Raw genomic sequence first — 18,046 nt, 5'->3', positions numbered from 1 at the left:
AAATACTGTCTTTGGGCTCATTTATAATAATTACGCAATGACAAATGATATTACTTTCTTTGTGGTACGTGTGTTGAAATATCATCTGACATGCAAGCTTCATATGAAAGATTTACATCCAATACATTACACCTGTTTGTAAGAGCCAAGCAGTTAACCTAATTTGTAGTCGAAGTAGTCAACATTTCTGTGATATGAATTATCATTGAAATGGTCATTATTATAAATTAGCGGTTTACAAAACTTTGAATTTGTCGAAATACTAAGTATTTTCTACCCCAGGAATAGATTACCTTAGCTGCATTTGGCAAAACTTCTAGGAATTTTGGGCCCTCAGTGCACTTGAACGTCGTACTTTATTTTGGCCATTTTAACTTTCTTCATTTGAGCGTCACTGATAAGTCTTTTGTAGACGAAATGCGCGTCTGGCGTACAAAATTTCAATCCTGGTATCTATGATGAGTTTATATAGGATATAGGAAGATGTGGTATGAGTGCCAATGAGACAACTCTCCATCCAAGTTACAATTTATAAAAGTCAACCATTACAGGTCAAGGTACGGCCTTCAACACGGAGCATTGGCTAACACCGAACAGCAAGCTATAAAGGGCCCCCAAAAATTACAAGTGTAAAACCATTCAAACGGAAAAACCAACGATCTAATCTATATAAAAACGAGAAACGAGAAACACGTATGAACTACATAAACAGACGACAACTACTGTAATCAGATTCCTGACTTAGGACAGGTGCAAACATTTGCAGCGGGATTAAATGTTTTAATGGTACCAAACCTTCTCCCTTTTCTGAAACAATAGTATAACATCACAACATAGAAAAACACACTATAAAATATCAATTGGAAGGCTTAACTCAATCAAAAAACGTAAATTAACCCACAATGAACGAATAAATTTGACCTGTGACACCTGAATGCAAATACACAGTTAATAAAAAATTACAAGGACATATTTAGAAATGTGAAATGTAGCGGTGTAAATTTTGAAACTTTGTAGAAGAAATTCAATATATATATATATTTCTAATATTTCGACTCTTCAAAATTCAAGAGTCTATCCCAAATTGAGGTAAATTATATGGCCTTCCAAATACCGGTTCGATCCCTAACATCACTGAAGAGACATTAATTGTCGAAATCCGGATATGGTGTACTAATTTTTGCACCTTTTGTTTGCGGTATACTATCTTTTCCGCAAGTTTATTGTTTTCTGTTTGGTATTAAATTTATAAATTTTAAAAGATCCATTTTGTAACATCTTGTGATCCGTTTATTTGGCAATCGCCAATGGCAGTCAGCAGGGTTTAAGAACATCTGTTGTTCGACCTGTTAGTCAAATGCGTTTTGTTAAAATATACTTTTTCACTTTTTTGGTCTTTTGGAAAATGTTGTTTGTGCTGTATTTAGACCCCCTCTATCAAGAAATTTGTTTTGCATGCACACGTATAAAAATTGCGGTTTTTATCCAACGCAATCATAGGTTTGAACGTTGTTTTCAATTTAGACTTGTTTATATATATATATATATATATATATATCTATATGATAATCAATTGGTTTATTAATTAGATACAAGATCATCTATTAGTTCAAACTTTAGGGACCTTATTGGTTATTATTTTTGTATTTTTCGTATTTTTGAGGAAGGTAAAGGTATGCTGCAGGTATGTTTATTACGGAAGTAATTTATAAAGCTATTATTACATGCATATCAAAGATAAATGTAGGACGATTCAATTCCTCATTTTTTGGGGTATGAAATGAAGTTGCTCCAAGATTGGCATGACACATTGTGCTTTATATGCATTAATACGATCTTACAAAGCGAGTAAGTATTGCAATGTATTACTATAAAGCAATACTATAAGCGACATAATAATAGTACTTCAGAATCCAAATTCAACAGCTTCTATATTCCGAAAATCTAACGTTATACAGTAAAACAAATTTGTCAATCGAAGTTAAATTATTGTATAAATTTTGAAATATGTTGACACATTCAGTTCGAATTTCGAGCAATTTCTATGAAATGATATGGATACATACCATAATTTTGGAAATCATAACTTTTAAATAGATAATAAACCAGCAAAAAATAGAGAACATCAAATGTACTAAAATAAAGGCGTATTCTAAAATTAAATATTCCACATGTACAAGCTGTTTTTTTTTCTTCAAAAATCGCTACAAACATGGTAACAATTTAAAGTTGACTCTCATAGTACTGATATGGTACAAGTACAGACACTTTCGAATGAAAGTGGTGGGTTTCACCAAGTTTTACAGCAAAAATGGTCCAAATGGTAACCTTCACTATTCTCATTACTCCCATTAAAAGCAGTTAATACGGATGTATTTGCCATGCACATCGATCATATAACCAAAATTATTTCAACAGTTGGTCCCTTCTCCTTTGAATAAATTCATAACATGCATAATGGAGAGGAAAGAATCTGGTGTATTCACTCATGACATAAAATCTCTACACGCAATTGACTCAAATCAAAATAGCAGCACTTATATTGCTGTTCTGCATCTGAAAAAATCACGATGAGACCTTCAACACTAAGCAAAAGGTCACAGCTCACTGTAAGTACGGCCCCTAGCACTGGTTTAAGGGAAATTGTTTGTCGAACATTTTTATATTGAAGGAGACAGCTGAAGGATAATATCAACAACTTATGAGTTTGAATGTCCCTTTGGTATCTTTCGCCTCTCTCTTATATCGGACAGAGTTATCATCTACGTCTATTATTCTAATATGTTCAAATTTATATCTAAAAAGAATATCCCTCAATCCAACTACTTCAGTAATTTATAGCAATGTTATTCCGTTTCTTTTACAGTTTATTTAACAGAGATTAAGAAAAATGGAGACATCCTTATACTGGTGTATGTTCCTGAATATCATAAAGTAGTGCAAGCTCGTAAGTTTAACCGAAACGTTCTATTTCTAAAAGACTTTACAAACGAATAAGATGCACACAGTAGATATATATAATATACACGAAACAAACGATTCATCCTATTTATATTTTTGTGTGTTTTGTTCAACATATACGAATAAAAAGTATGCGCCAACGAGACAGCAACCAAACAACATAACAAAATAAAAGACATATGTCAATTAAGTGGATATATTTTTTCTACGAATTCCTTGTCTACCTTCACAAAAGAAGGACGCGAATACAAGGAGGCAAACTTATGCAAAGAACCTGAGTTGATTTTGAATTTATTTGCTTACAAACAGTATTTATGTACTAAATCCTACGGTATTATATTCATACTTTTCAACTAAAATTAAATGCTGTATAATAGCATTCAATTTAGATTGGTAGTTAACATGTACAAAAATGGCTCTGTTTGAGGTCTTTATTCACTTATAATTTCCGTCTTTAAAATGTTATGTATGTGAATTAGAACCTATCAATTAGATCTTACAAACTCAAAATGATTGTTAAAACAGGTTACTTCTTAATCATTTTAGTACTAAGCTCTTATTGTTTGTCTTGATTCATATTGATTCGGTTCAGTTAAAATTAAAAAAAAGCAAATTTACATGTTATTTTTTCTAGCTGTTTTACTCACAGATCCAGGTACTGTTTCTCAGCTAATAAAAGAAGAAGAACAACATACCTGTAAACTGGTCAAACGATACTCTGATAGAATGCAAGCCGTTGGTGTAAGTCTTATATATACTACCAAGTAACAAGCTAAATATATATTCATGAATACAGCAGAGTCAATCTTTACTTTCTCTTCATTTCAATAAAAATTAATGTTCACAGCGAAATATTTTTGACATCGGATATATAATTAAACAATATAAAGATAAGGATATGTTTACGATTGGCAATGAGACAACTATCGACCAAAGGACGAGGATGTAAATAACTTAAGTTTACGTACGACTTTCTAAAATGACGAGGATGTAAACAACTTTAGGTTACGTACGACTTTCTACAATGACGAGGATGTAAACAACTTTAGGTTACGTACGACTTTCTACAATGACGAGGATGTTAATAACTTTGGGTTACGTACGGCTTTCTACAATGACGAGGATGTAAACAACTTTAAGTTACGTACGACTTTCTACAATAACGAGGATGTAAACAACTTTAGGTTACGTACGACTTTCTACAATGACGAGGATGTAAATAATTTTAGGTTACGTACGACTTTCTACAATGACGAGGATGTAAATAACTTAAGGTTACGTACGACTTTCTACAATGACGAGGATGTAAACAACTTTAGGTTACGTACGGCTTTCTACAATGACGAGGATGTAAACAACTTAAGGTTACGTACGACTTTCTACAATGACGAGGATGTAAATAACTTTGGGTTACGTACGGCTTTCTACAATGACGAGGATGTAAACAACTTAAGGTTACGTACGGCTTTCTACAATGACGAGGATGTAAATAACTTTATGTTACGTACGGCTTTCTACAATGACGAGGATGTAAATAACTTTAGGTTACGTACGGCTTTCTTCAATGACGAGGATGTAAATAAATTTAGGTTACGTACGGCTTTCTACAATGACGAGGATGTAAATAACTTTAGGTTAAGTACGGATTTCCACAATGAGAAAAATCCGTACCGTATAGGTAGTCATAAAAGGCCCTAGTATGTCAAAATGTGAAACAATTAAAAAAATAAAAACCAACGGCCTGAATTATGCCAAAAACAATAAACTTATGGTCAGATCATATGAATTCGTACTATGCATGCTTTTTCAATGGAAATTGTGACGTCACGATGCATTCTTAATAGCACGAGAACCCATGAGACGAGGATATATCAAATGACGACAACCACTGAATTACAGGCTCCTGGGGTGAGACAAGCCAAAGTATGTCTATAAAACACATTTGGCGTGTAAAAGTAACATTATTTGGCATTTTTATAATTTAACTGCATGTTTTAACCGCTTCTGTTATTCGGGATGTTATTATTATTTTGAAACTGATTTACACGTAGATGGATTCAATATTGTTTGTGCTATTTTTGTATATATAATAATTTCATCTGAAATCTGGGATAACCATTGCAGAGCGGTACATGTTGAAAATGTGTATCCTTCACACATCGTAGAATTGCGCCTGCGTTGTGTCAAAGGTACTAGACCTGCCAACAATGGTCTATGAAAATATAGCTTCTATTACTCGAGTGATGTCTCGTTGTCTTCATCAAGGGTTGTACCACAGTACAGAATACGAAAAAAGATAAAAGCATATCGTATACATTAATACGCGATCCGATAAGTATAATATTTGTTGTTTGGTTATTTCAGTTGTTGAGTTGATAGTTGGGAAATAAGTCAACTCGCGATGTTGGGTATGAACAGTGCCAGTAAATGGGTATTCACAAACATGTCCAATTGTTATTTGATGTAGGTAGGAATTGTTTTTATACAATGCCCATGTAACAGTTGAATCAATAGTGGGACTGTTTTACAACTGTTAATAAACAATGCATGTACACAATACTACAATACAATCGGAATTGATGCCTTAAAATTTGCGACGATGCCAAATCAATTACAGTTACAAAAATGTTGCTTAAGAATTTCTCATACCGGTTTCAGTTTGTCAACATAGATGTACTTGCCAAATGTAACTAATACATTCATATTTTCATATTACAATATAATGTTACAAATAAACCGTACAAGAAGGACATTTTCAGCTTATTTTATCAGGCCGTGTCCATTATTCCGTCTGGCGTCATATATTTTCTTTATGATTTTCCTCTGAAACGATTTAGTCAATCGGAAACGAACTTGAATATCTTTAGGATGATCAGTTCAAATTTTGTTATCGTTAAGGTCGTCTATATTTCAATATGACCACCGTTACTTTAAAGCCGAAAATAAGATGAATCGTGCCAAATTATTTTTCTATGACTTTTCCTGAAAATTTTTAGTTCAGTATCTAGAAATAGCTGTGTCAAATGTGATTTGAAATATTAAAGATAACATGTGAGGATGGTCTTGTCGACTACTTTTGAATTATCTACAGTATAAGGGGCAAACGATAATTTTCCGATCCTGTTTATTTTTATAATTTTTTTTTGGAGGGGGGGGGGGGGTAGCGATGATATTTTAAAAATATATACAAATTACATGAGATAATGAATTCATAGTTCAATTCATTTTAGCAGTAGTATACAGAAATATCACTTAGACCAGGAGTTTCTGCAAAATCACTCCCTAGATGAGTTCCTAAGAGATTTACATAACTTTTGCAGCTCTGACAGATGACATAAATGCCATATTGTAGCTTTCTTTTTTAAAGATTATTATTAATGAATGCATGTTCTCCTTCTGGTGTATTGAAAAGCTCTCGATGTTATATAGCCTTTTGAGCTGAAGCAGCGTAAAACAAACAACAATCAATCAATCAATCAATCAATCAATCAATCAATCATTCAATCATCAATTAATCCTTTTTTTAATTTCTGAACCATCTTGACCTTTTTCGTATGTAGGAAAAACACTAAGCAATGGCATAGTTTAACATACCCCTTAACTCAAAGGTTATTAAGATGAGATTTTTTATCATAATATTAAAATGCCCACAGGACAGTGGTATTGACTAAAACAGCGATAATGACTGAGCCGTAGGCGAGGTCATTATCGCTGTCGCAGTCAATACCACTTTCCTACGGGCTGTCCATGCATCACGATCATGACCAGTTCTTCAACTATTATATAATTAACAACTATCAATAACTATTATGTTTATTTCATTGAGGAACCATGTTTTTAAAAATTCTCATAAAATTCAAATTGTTCATAGCAAACTCGAATTATTGTACGATTTCTATAGGAAAGAGTGAAGACCAGTCATAGTGATAACTATAAGTCACTGCCATTCATTTAAGTGCAGTTTTGCAGTATATGAATACAAAATAAAGTTTTCTATAATTTTATAATTCTTGTTGCTGAGTAGTTTGTCTCTATCAGCATCGGAAAGTACGGCAAAACGATCATTTGAGTTGTCTATAGCAGTCGTGCCTTCCAGTTCAGCCATGTTCCAAACGTCTGAATCGCGATTGCGTTTTATTAAAGGGACATCACTCTAAACAGAGAAACCACGCCCCACTGGTCAGTAACATGTAAAAGTCCGTTTACGACCAGTTTTCTGCTCCGTTTTTTTTTCTGTTAAAGACCGATGGAATTTTTTTTTAAAGAATAAAGAATGTCATATGGGCCCTTGTTATCCAATAAGAGAAGCTAATTCTTAACCGATATGAAATAATCTTCAGATACATTGTCTCAAGTAGCACCACGTTCATAAATAAAAAAAAAACAGGGTGAAATGATCAAACACAACGTTCAATAAGCAGGAAATTGATATGATGTATCTGTTTGAACTAACAGCAGTTACAGAAGTTAAGCATATGGTATACCTATAATGTTTGATTAACAATATAACTTGATTTCAATCTAAAGTAATCCTATAAACATCAATAACAAAAAACATAAGTTCATTACTGTTTGTTATTAAAATAAGAAGCTACTTCATTTAATATAATCTTGTATGTATTTAAATCAGGAGAATACAAAGTCATCAAAGTACGGAAAATTTCACATGCTGTTATCCTTTAAGTAATCAATTGAGCTAATCAGTACAAGCTTTAATCTTCTACAAAAACTATGTACATTACGGTAATTCCTTGACGTATATGTAAAGTAAACGCGTTTTGCTGCCGTAAATATTCTTTGAACCTCTTATTACTCTGAAATAAATGCCAACTTACGTTCGAGAAATGTTTTATAGCAATATGCAATATTCCCAACATCAGATAACATTTTGTTCTTGACTTTACCACTCAATATTGAAGACTGGAAGATATGCATACGGAATAAATGGTGTGTATGTCTAATGAAAGTTTCAAATCAATTACACGAGTGTAAGAAATTCCGCATATTTGCCTATTTAAAAGTGTGATATACCCGTAGGGTTGACTAGGTATAGACATATGGTCAACCTGGACTTCTTCTTCTCGGCAGTAAAACCCATTTGGCAGAATGGCGTGTATGAATAATAAGTCATGTCTCGTCAGTATAGGTACATTAAAGGGTTAGGGTAAGGGGTTAAAAGCTATGGATTGTGTAAGGAGAGTGTCGCACGTAAATGACAATCTTAATAACTCTAAAAGAGATTCGGTTGTGGCCTGTTTCTAAACAAAATGTCTACCTTATGTTATACACAAATTTCCTATGACAGGGACAGACAGAGGAGCATGATTACTGTAAAGCAAACAGATTATTCAAGGATATATGCAGCTAAAATTGAAATGATCTCTACAAAACTTTGACGGTCGCATTCCATTTAAACAGGAAACCCTTTCCAAGTTAAACACCTAAATTCACTTTCGGGTAGTTTGGTTTTAAAAGCTTTATTTTGAAAATGTTCCCTGTAAGAATTATATCTTCTAATAAGAACTTTGGATTTCTGTTTGAGGTTTCTATTAAAATGGTTGCCCTATTTTGTGTTTTCAATGATTTCCACATTAATTTTTTTTTGACAAAACCAAGCTTTTCACTTGCATACATCAATGAAATGATGATATATTTGTAATATAACGTAACCAATGAGCTATAAACAAGGATATTTAAATAGGACAATTATTCTCTGTGGACCATATCAAGAGTTTGGATTGGTGCATTTACCCAGGTATGCAAAATAGATACACTACCAAAAGTAATACCAACAGAAAGCAGTCAGTTCAGAGGAGGATTACATTTTATCGAGTAAAGTATAATTGAGTGTATTTAAGGAAGTTATATCCGCACTTTAATTTAAAAGACTTACAGTTGAAGTTTCAACTGACTTCTGGTATTGTATTGTATTAAAACTCAATTATTTACCTAGTTGCTTTCAAATTTTGAGATTTATACATTTTTTTAGTTGACTGGCAAGATGAAACAGATGAGTGGAAAGCCAGGAGAGGCAATTATAGAAGCTGCCATTGAAGAAAACGCGGACATGATCGTGGTAGGGACACGTGGTCTAGGTAAAGTTAAACGTACATTCCTTGGAAGTGTTAGTGACTATTGTGTACACCATTCTCCTGTTCCAGTTCTTGTGTGTAAAAGAGACCACCATAAGCATGATAAACATCATAAACAGCACAAGAATGATGATCACGCAGATGATGAACAGCGCGATGATAAAATTGATGATATACATTGACAGAATTGACATATTCTAATATCATACAAACATCTAATCCGCAATATAGACGAGCATGTTCATGTGTAGTTTAGTATATATTGCGTATCTTGTTTACTCTTACAAAAGTTATGCCCCATATTAACAAGTAAAGTTATGAATGAAAAATATACATATATCTAAAGTAACAATGTGTCATATTTTTCATTGAGACAATGTTATAATTTCACATATATAGTTAACATGCTCAAATAAATGCAATTCATTTTGTCTTCACACAAGGCGTAATTACAATATGGTATGTTTCCCAATGTCAACTAATATAAATCAGGCTAGACACTTTTAAAATTAAATCCTTATGAAAACGTGAAGTAAAGTGCCTTTAGAACTGCGCAATTATGGAACATAGATAGTATGTTGAAAGACCTAGAAATTTTCATCATGTGCAATTTTTGCACTTAGAGGACAATAACAACGTGTTTCCTCACATTTTCACCAACAAACCAATAAAGAAGTAAAATTCAACAAAAATCCAACGGGGAAAACATTAGGATTTAATATCCTTTTCTCATAAAAGTAGAAATGTCTTTTGTTTAAGACTATGCAAAGAAATAAATTTATTTTTGAGGATCGTTAAGGATCTAAATTTACGGGCTGTAAACAACATCATCGTAAATCTAGGATGTGATATCCCGTTTGTAATGAGTTTTCTAAAGGTACATACAACCAAACATCAAAACCAAATCTACAGCATCTATGAAATAATATTTTAAGCGTTTTAAGTAGTTTCTGTTAACGAAATCCCTGACTTAATATTAGCTAGTGATACATAAATGACGTCAACTGAAATCTATAAAGTCACTACAGACACCAGTATATCAAACGCGTTGTGATATATAAACACCGAAGGATGGGACCAAAGAAAATCCGCTGTCCAAAAAACGAAAATTTACATTAGGAAACAAAAAAATCGTAAATTTTTGTATAGAGTTTCCCTTGTGAACATTTACACACATGGTTTAAAACACAGTAAACAAAACAAAACAATCGAATTTTCTTATAACCTTTATATATAGTACACACAAAGTAAGGTATAATAATATATGATATAGCCTAGAAGGTTGCATTCAAATAGAAACAAAAGTTATTTACATTTACCTTACCTAAAGTGCATAAAACCCCACTTTGCCTAAAGTAGTATTTCTTAAATGTTTCTACACTAACCACACACACGACATATTTACTACACCTTTAATATTTGTCAATAAAATCTTTTTTAAGTACCCGTGACAGAAAGGAAATCAGTAAATAATAGTTATACTAGTATGCCTACATACAATGCATTTACATCATATTTACATGGAGGTTTCATTTTATATAATCTGATATAGTTGTAAGGCCTTGTATTTATAATTATTATAATAAAAAGAGCTATCTATATATAGTACGTTTTCTTACAAGATTAAATTCAAATGTTACCATTTAAGGTTTAAGCTTCCAAACTTTAATATAGTTAATGTTCATGGCAGTGCCTTCATCACCATCATCATCATCTTGATTATGATTCCATGTTGAATACCAAAAATCTCTTGCACTCCAGAAATCTCTTGTTGCAAAGTCTGATCGATCCTGCCAGGGCTTTGGATACGGATAGTTCAACCACTCGTCCTTAAAATGTGGATATCCACCCACACCCACGTCTAACACCAAGTAAAACTAAATGGAAATGAAATAACATATAATATAAGGAGCTCCTAAATAAGATTCCAACATCTGAATTCTGAATATGTTACATTTTCTGCATGACATTTATGCATTTTGTTTGCCATTTATTACAGCATTGATAAAAAACACTTACGAAAACAATATGCATAAATGTCATGCAGAAAATGTAATATTCAGCAGTAAGTTTGACACCGGGAGACGACAAAAACCGATCATAAGGTCAGATGAATCAGAGTGGACAAATTTATCCTCATGCATATAGTTGACAATTAAGGCAGATCAGAATCAGAGACCAGAAATATGCAAAAATAAAACCTTCCAAAAAGGTTTGATCCTTGAAATTATGAAATTTTAACTCCATAAAAATAAATTCTTTCCTACACTCAGTAACTACCTTAGCAAAAAACTGATATATTACCCCCTAGTCAGGCGGTGATGTAAAGGTATTGTAAAAAAAACGGATATCGTTTCTTTTTATGAAGTATACAGTTATAAGACAAAGGAAATCATATGAAATTAAGGAATTATAGCTCATAAACGTTTTTATCAGGTTTTGGGTTTACAAATATTTTGGAACCGAGCATCAATGAAGAGAAATGGTTGTCATTGGAGTACTAAAATATGTAACGTTTAATCTTATTCAAAGTCCAGGATCGAGGTTTTTGTTATAGACTCAAATACTGATGTTATTGTCTTATTGTTTTTAATGTTGATAAACACTTCATAATTTTGAACGAAATATTATTATGTCATCCTATTCACACACGCAGGAAGAATGTAACAGTAATTCGTACAAAATTATCAGATGCAGAAAGTTTTTTCTTACACTATAATCGCGTCTGAAGAATTTATCTTTAGTCTTCTACATTTAATACCGGAAATTTGAAATCTCATCATTTAGAAATAAACAATACAAACTCATGGCACATAAATTGGAACGGTAGTATTTCCTGGGCTATAGGGATAATGATAGCCTTTTGGAATTTTCATCACTTTATAACTCTGTCCCAGAACCTACATACACAGTTAACTGAAGTACTTTCATTATGATATTCAGAAATAAATGTAAATATGTATGATGACCGGTTTTTTTTCTGCAGTCTTTATAAATCTAATACCACTACTGTTTTGCAGCCTTTCATCATGCAGTGAATACAAAATTCAAAAAGAATTCTCAAAAGTTCATTTTCACCTGCATGTAAAATTATTTCATATTTTTCTACACCTGATTCATCCCTCGGCTTGGAAAAAATATGCTCAGTAGATGCTGTATTTTTTGTCCAATCACAAGTTTTTCAGATATATTGACCTAAGTAGAGTACACAAAATATCAACCTAGTTCCCGGAAGGTAAATACTACCCTAAGGCTTCTATCTAAACAGATTGACTTAAAAAGCAGCTAAGAGACAACTCTTTAGTGGAAGGAAAACCTTAGAATATTAAAATGTTTACATGTTTTTATGAACTGAAAATTAGGATATGTTTTCTTAAGGAAACCTACTAAGACGCTAAACGTAGAAAGCGGGATGTATTTTCATTTGAACGTATTAATATATATATATATTTATAACAGATTTGAATGCCATTGAGACAAATTCTATTCACTGAAAAAGCACAAATTTTCTTGTTAAAACACAACGATCGACAAATTATTTATGTTTTGGAGATTGTCTGTATTTCAAAAAGGTTCTTGTTGTGCGCGACTGTTACGCGACTTACTATTGTTCTCACATTAAGTTCAATTTATAAAAAAAACCTTCTTTAAGACAACTAGAAAACCTTAAGTATAATCTTGAATTTCCAATATAATACATTGTTTTTCTATTACTCAATCTTCTTCACAGTGAGCATTTGGAAAATTGGATGATTTAACCTACTAACTTAATGATTTCAATTTTTCTCTTGTCAACTTATTAATATTTTCGATATGCTATATAACACAAGTCTATCAATCGGCTTTTACGTATCGCATCATTTGGGTTGATGGTATACTCTGTGTAATAACTCATCAAGGTTTTGAAGAAAAACAACTTTATACCTTAAAAAGTCATACGATCGCCATCATCAATTGCAAGATCTATACTGTGTCGTGGGAATACTTGATTAATCACTTGTCCATGTTCATAGTTTTTTTATTGACTTTTTTAAGTTCTGGCAAGAAACGTTAAGTGTGTAGTAATTTAAACATTACAATGTATATAGAACCTTCAAAGTGTACATAAGTTATGTTGGAAAAAATATAGTCATTCCTTGGACCGGCATTCAAATCATTGCTGAAGTGGTGCGCGTTTGGCTATCCGGGGTGAATAAATACGCAGCGACTTTCGGTTGGAATGTTGATTTTAATACTGATGTAGAAAGGGGGGTCGCGTTAAAGAACCCTTGAAACAACTCTTTAAGGTGTCCGTAGTTGGCTTTTTAAAAGGCAAAATTGCTATCCTCTACCGACATGCCTTCATTTTCCAATGCAGTCAAAATTGATAATTTTTTTTCTCATCTTGAATAGAAATGAAATATTTGCACCTGGGCGTTTAACAAAACAAAAAAATCAATCAATCAACCAATCAACCAAAGCGTAAATGGTATGAATAAAATATAAATTATAATTGATTTCCATCAAAAATTGATACGGCTTAGCTGGTCTCGTGATCTCCTAGAGTGCGGTTTCGACCCCCCAGTCGGGTTAACCCAAAGAATTCAAAATTAGTATTTGCTAATCCTCCGATAAGCACGCTATATTTAAGAGTAAAAGCTAAGACTGGACGGCTCGAAGTAAGAATGATATCGTCGTGTGAATCTTATAATGATGGATTTCCCATTTGATAATAGTGGTAAAAATTTTGATTTAAGTTTAAAAGCTCAATATCACAAATATTTATCCGAGACATAATAGGAATCCAATATTCGTTCATGAAAAGTAACTCTTTGTTCAATTGTTTTTTAATAGATAAGCAACGTAGATAAATAAAGCGTCCCCTTTTTTGGAGAAAGAACATTTCACTACAAACAATGTAGTTTTATAAATTTATCTCTATATTTCCATTGGAGATAGACCATGGATTTTTTAACTTTGTAATATCCCCAATTCTTGAACCGCCGGATTTGCTTAGAATTGCTCATAGATTGAGTTCAACCATCCAAACCATTTAATCAAAGTACTACTAAGTTAATTTTTATAACAATTATTTAACGGCAAAAATAATTGAGAAATAATGGAGATACAACACTATAAAAATATTTTTCTCTGAACTAACTAGATGAATAAACCATTAACATGCAATGGAAGTGTGGAGATAGAACAGTGTAGTTTTGACAAAAACTCGTAGAGTGTAGAAATATCGTATTATAGTTGTACAAGGAGTTAAAACATTGCACTTGGATCTCAAATATATTGCTATCTCCATTTTTATCAAAAGTGGACATATGATACTATAAGATTCACACGACGATATGTCTGGTAGAGTGACATGTCTTCATGCGGACTGTTACCTTGTGAACTAGCACGTTGAAAATCTGACTCAGCGTGTCGGTCTAGTACAAAGCAGGGTTCATATTCATATCACATAAGAATGATCTCGTCCTGCATAAGCATGTAGTTTGGCACGTTAAACAACCATCCATCATTGTAATCATAAACATCAAATATTGATAATTTGAAATTACGTAAAGCTATTAAAGATGTCATCAGGAAAGATAAGGTGGTATAAAAAGATATGAAAAATATTTATGGAGTATAAAAGAAGAACAGGTAATACAATCCCAGGTAGAGAAACGCACGTTTGTTGTGCAATTATAAGTCTGGTATCTTTGATGAGTTTTTACAAAAACTGATAACTGAATAATCACATATATTCCTTTTCTTCAATATTAGAAAAAAACATAATTTTGGCATCATTCAATATGATTGTAAGACAAGAAAATGTCAAGGATCAAACTAATTTTAGTAAAAAAAGGGACATTTTGACAACCATGGAATTGATGCATATTTATACTTGTACCTCTTGGTCGAACGGTGCCATTTTCGTGCCACCACATGTTTTTTGCCACGGGTTTGTCAATCCATATGTTTTGTTGAATTCTCCAATTCCCCAAAAACCTCTATCACTTGGTTGGACTTTTAAAATCTCTTCACCATCTACCTCAAACCTTAAAAATTAAGCAAATCACAAAGTTCTAAATATATAGCTTCACAACTGTTTATCGGTATCATTTACCAAGTCGACAAAGCAATATCAGCTATCAGTGTCATCTTTATAAAAATATGAAGATGTGGTATGCTTGCCATTGAGACAACTATTTAAATGAAGTGGATGTAGCAATTATAGGCAACCGTGCGTACTTTAACAATGAGAAAAACCCATACCGTATGTCGGCTATAAAAGGCTCCGACATGAAAAATGCGAAACACTTCAAACGAGATAACCAAGTTTTTTTCTTGTTCTCTTTTACTCGAAGAATCGCATAATTGATTTTTTACAACACAACAGTTAACTTCAAAGAATTTTAGTCGGATATATTTCAAGTTTCCCGAATACATTTTAAAACCAATTTTGTTTAACTTGTATAAAATATCCTTTAATATAAATTAAGGAAAACATTGGATACTTTCTGATTTTTAAATTTAGTGTATTAAATACCACAAAACCATTCTAAAGACATAGATAACTTGTATGTATAAATCATTATCAGATACGTTTGGGACTGAAACTTTGGCAGAAAATAAAAATACAAATCATTTAAGGTTATAAATACAAATAAGATCTAAAAAAAAACTAAGAACCATATTTGATCAATTTTGCTTAAGGGAATTTCAACCTTAATTTAACGCAACATAGTTAACTAAATGTTTATAGACACACTAGAGTTTATTTTGCAAATTCGTTTGTGTTTTTTTTAATAATACAGATGTATATACTGAATATTATTTCTTTGTTCAAGATATAGTCATAACGTTCTGATACCTGATGTCCTGCTCGTTCCACTCCACTGCAAATTTATGAAATCTGTCAGCAAATGTTTCTGATGTTAAGAATCTACAAATCAAATACCATTTTTTATCTTAAAAATAGCCCATCATCATTATTACTAGTATTCTAAGCTTTCTTTTTTTACTTGTTGTGTTAATTCGATGGAAAAGAAGTAATTTTGTGTAATAATTCATGGGGCAAAATCCTATACAAACTTTACAAACGCAAAGCCAAAAAGCACAACGCTGTTATTGCTGTTTTTCATCTCAAAGCCATAAAGAAATTTTAACAAAGAACAAAATCTCGCACCTCAGTGTATATTGGAACACACTCCCAGTCCACAGTACCAGTTTGGTATGGAAAGCCAACGGGGTCGAAATTCTTAATTCGTAAATAGTCAATTTGTAACTTGTATCTTTGTAATTTCAAAATTCTTAATTCGTAAATTATCAATTTGTAAATCTTTGTAATTTCAATATTCTTAATTCGTTAATTGTCAATTTGTAACTTGTAACTGTGAGATTTCAAAATTCTGTATTGGTAAATTGTCAATATGTATATTGATGCTTTGTAACATGTGGCGTTTTGTTCGAGAACGGAAACTATATAAAAATGCAACCCGAATAGTTTAGTCCCTCCACGTAATCGATCTCTCCTATCTGCGAGGTTAATGAAGTAGTCGTAGATCAGCGGAATATAACCACTGAATTATTCGGGTAAATAGATATATTACTTTTATAAATTTTGACTTGGATTGAGGGTTGTCTCATTGGCACTCATACCACATCTTTTTATATCTATATGAGGAGATGTGGTAATAAACCGTATGATTGCTAATGAGACAACTATCCACCAAAGTTCTAATAAAGCCGATGTAAGCAATTATAGGCAACGTACGGCATTCAACAATATGAAAAACCTATACCATATAGTCGGCTATAAAAGGCTACATCATTACTGGAAAACCCAGGTAATAAACGGTGTCTATTAATCCTAAAATGTTATTATCGGACCATTTTATTCTGACTGAGGGTGAAGGGCTGACAGATATATATATATATATATTATTATCATACCTCCTATAGATTTATACAGATATGATTGGTTAAAGGACTACACGTGGTGACTATGTATATTTGAGATAGGGTGTCCTAAAAAAAATGGTTAGCAATCATACATGGTTAATTACCATATGGGGTTAGTAAGGAGTTACTTCCCTTTCAAAACAAAAATGATGCCACAACCCTTCATAAAAACAACACGGTGTTGAGGAAAAATCTGAAAGGATTCAACAGACGAAGAAATTGATGATGAAAGGTTGAAATAAGTTCATAAAACATAATTAAAGCTAACAAGTTGTTATTGTTGGCATAACGTGGTTACTTTCCTTTCAAAACAAAAATAGAAATCTGAAAGGATTCAACAGACGAAGTAATTACAATACATGAAATAAAAGATTGAAATTAATTCATAAAACAAATTTATAGCTTAAAAGTAGCTATTGTTGGCATTTGTTTTCTGTAAACACAAATGGAAGTAGGATCTTAATACTAAGTATTGAAGACTTGATCACTTTGATAGGCCGCTAGTCAAAATACAACATGTGAACATAGTCGGTACGATAAGTTCGTTACACGGTGTGCTAGTGACCTAATACGATATATATGGGGTCAGTAAATTCCATATGGGGATTCGAGCTTCGCTCTCACCCCATATGGAATTTACTGACCCCATATATATCGTATTAGGTCGCTAACACATTATGTAACTAATACTGTACATGCCGACAAAACTTTTCTGGTCAAGAAGCTTAAGAATTGCCGTTTCCTGATTTTTCGTTCTATAAAAATTTACAATACAAAAAGACCAAATATTCTCATTTCCTCCCTCTCAACTCTTGCTTAATGCGCTGTACTCCCGATACCCACCGCCGTGCCACCCCTCCTTAGCCTGACGACCTGATTCAATAAAATACTTCGTCGATCGGGTTGATTCACGATGTTAATCAATAACGTTTTTATTATATAAGCTAAATTTTCGAAATTTGAATTTCATACGAAATAAAAAAATAAAAATAATTTGCAATAAATTCGTAACAATATAAATATTTCCCGCCCGATGATATGTCAAGAAATGACGC

General features: G+C 32.4%; 2 protein-coding genes across 2 annotated transcripts in view; one reads left to right on the top strand and one right to left on the bottom strand.

Annotated features, from left to right (window-relative positions):
* The window catches only part of LOC127712181 (universal stress protein in QAH/OAS sulfhydrylase 3'region-like), a 34,963-nt gene extending 24,096 nt beyond the window's left edge, over nucleotides 1-10,867 (top strand). The window contains exons 2-4 of the mRNA XM_052218485.1: nucleotides 2,867-2,947; nucleotides 3,596-3,702; nucleotides 8,951-10,867. Coding sequence (XP_052074445.1) covers nucleotides 2,867-2,947; nucleotides 3,596-3,702; nucleotides 8,951-9,235 — 473 coding nt within the window. The 3' untranslated portion in view covers nucleotides 9,236-10,867. The remainder of the gene's footprint in view (nucleotides 1-2,866; nucleotides 2,948-3,595; nucleotides 3,703-8,950) is intronic.
* The window catches only part of LOC127712163 (beta-1,3-glucan-binding protein-like), a 52,717-nt gene continuing 44,937 nt past the window's right edge, over nucleotides 10,267-18,046 (bottom strand). Inside the window, exons 9-11 of the mRNA XM_052218456.1 lie at nucleotides 15,901-15,972; nucleotides 14,938-15,085; nucleotides 10,267-10,930 (exon numbers count right to left, since the gene is read on the bottom strand). Coding sequence (XP_052074416.1) covers nucleotides 10,697-10,930; nucleotides 14,938-15,085; nucleotides 15,901-15,972 — 454 coding nt within the window. The 3' untranslated portion in view covers nucleotides 10,267-10,696. The remainder of the gene's footprint in view (nucleotides 10,931-14,937; nucleotides 15,086-15,900; nucleotides 15,973-18,046) is intronic.

Source organism: Mytilus californianus, unplaced genomic scaffold, assembly GCF_021869535.1.
Source record: "Mytilus californianus isolate M0D057914Y unplaced genomic scaffold, xbMytCali1.0.p SCAF_8, whole genome shotgun sequence".
NCBI lineage: Eukaryota > Metazoa > Mollusca > Bivalvia > Mytilida > Mytilidae > Mytilus > Mytilus californianus.
The sequence above is the reverse complement of the archived record's forward strand: the minus strand, read 5'-3'. Positions and strand labels throughout refer to the sequence as shown.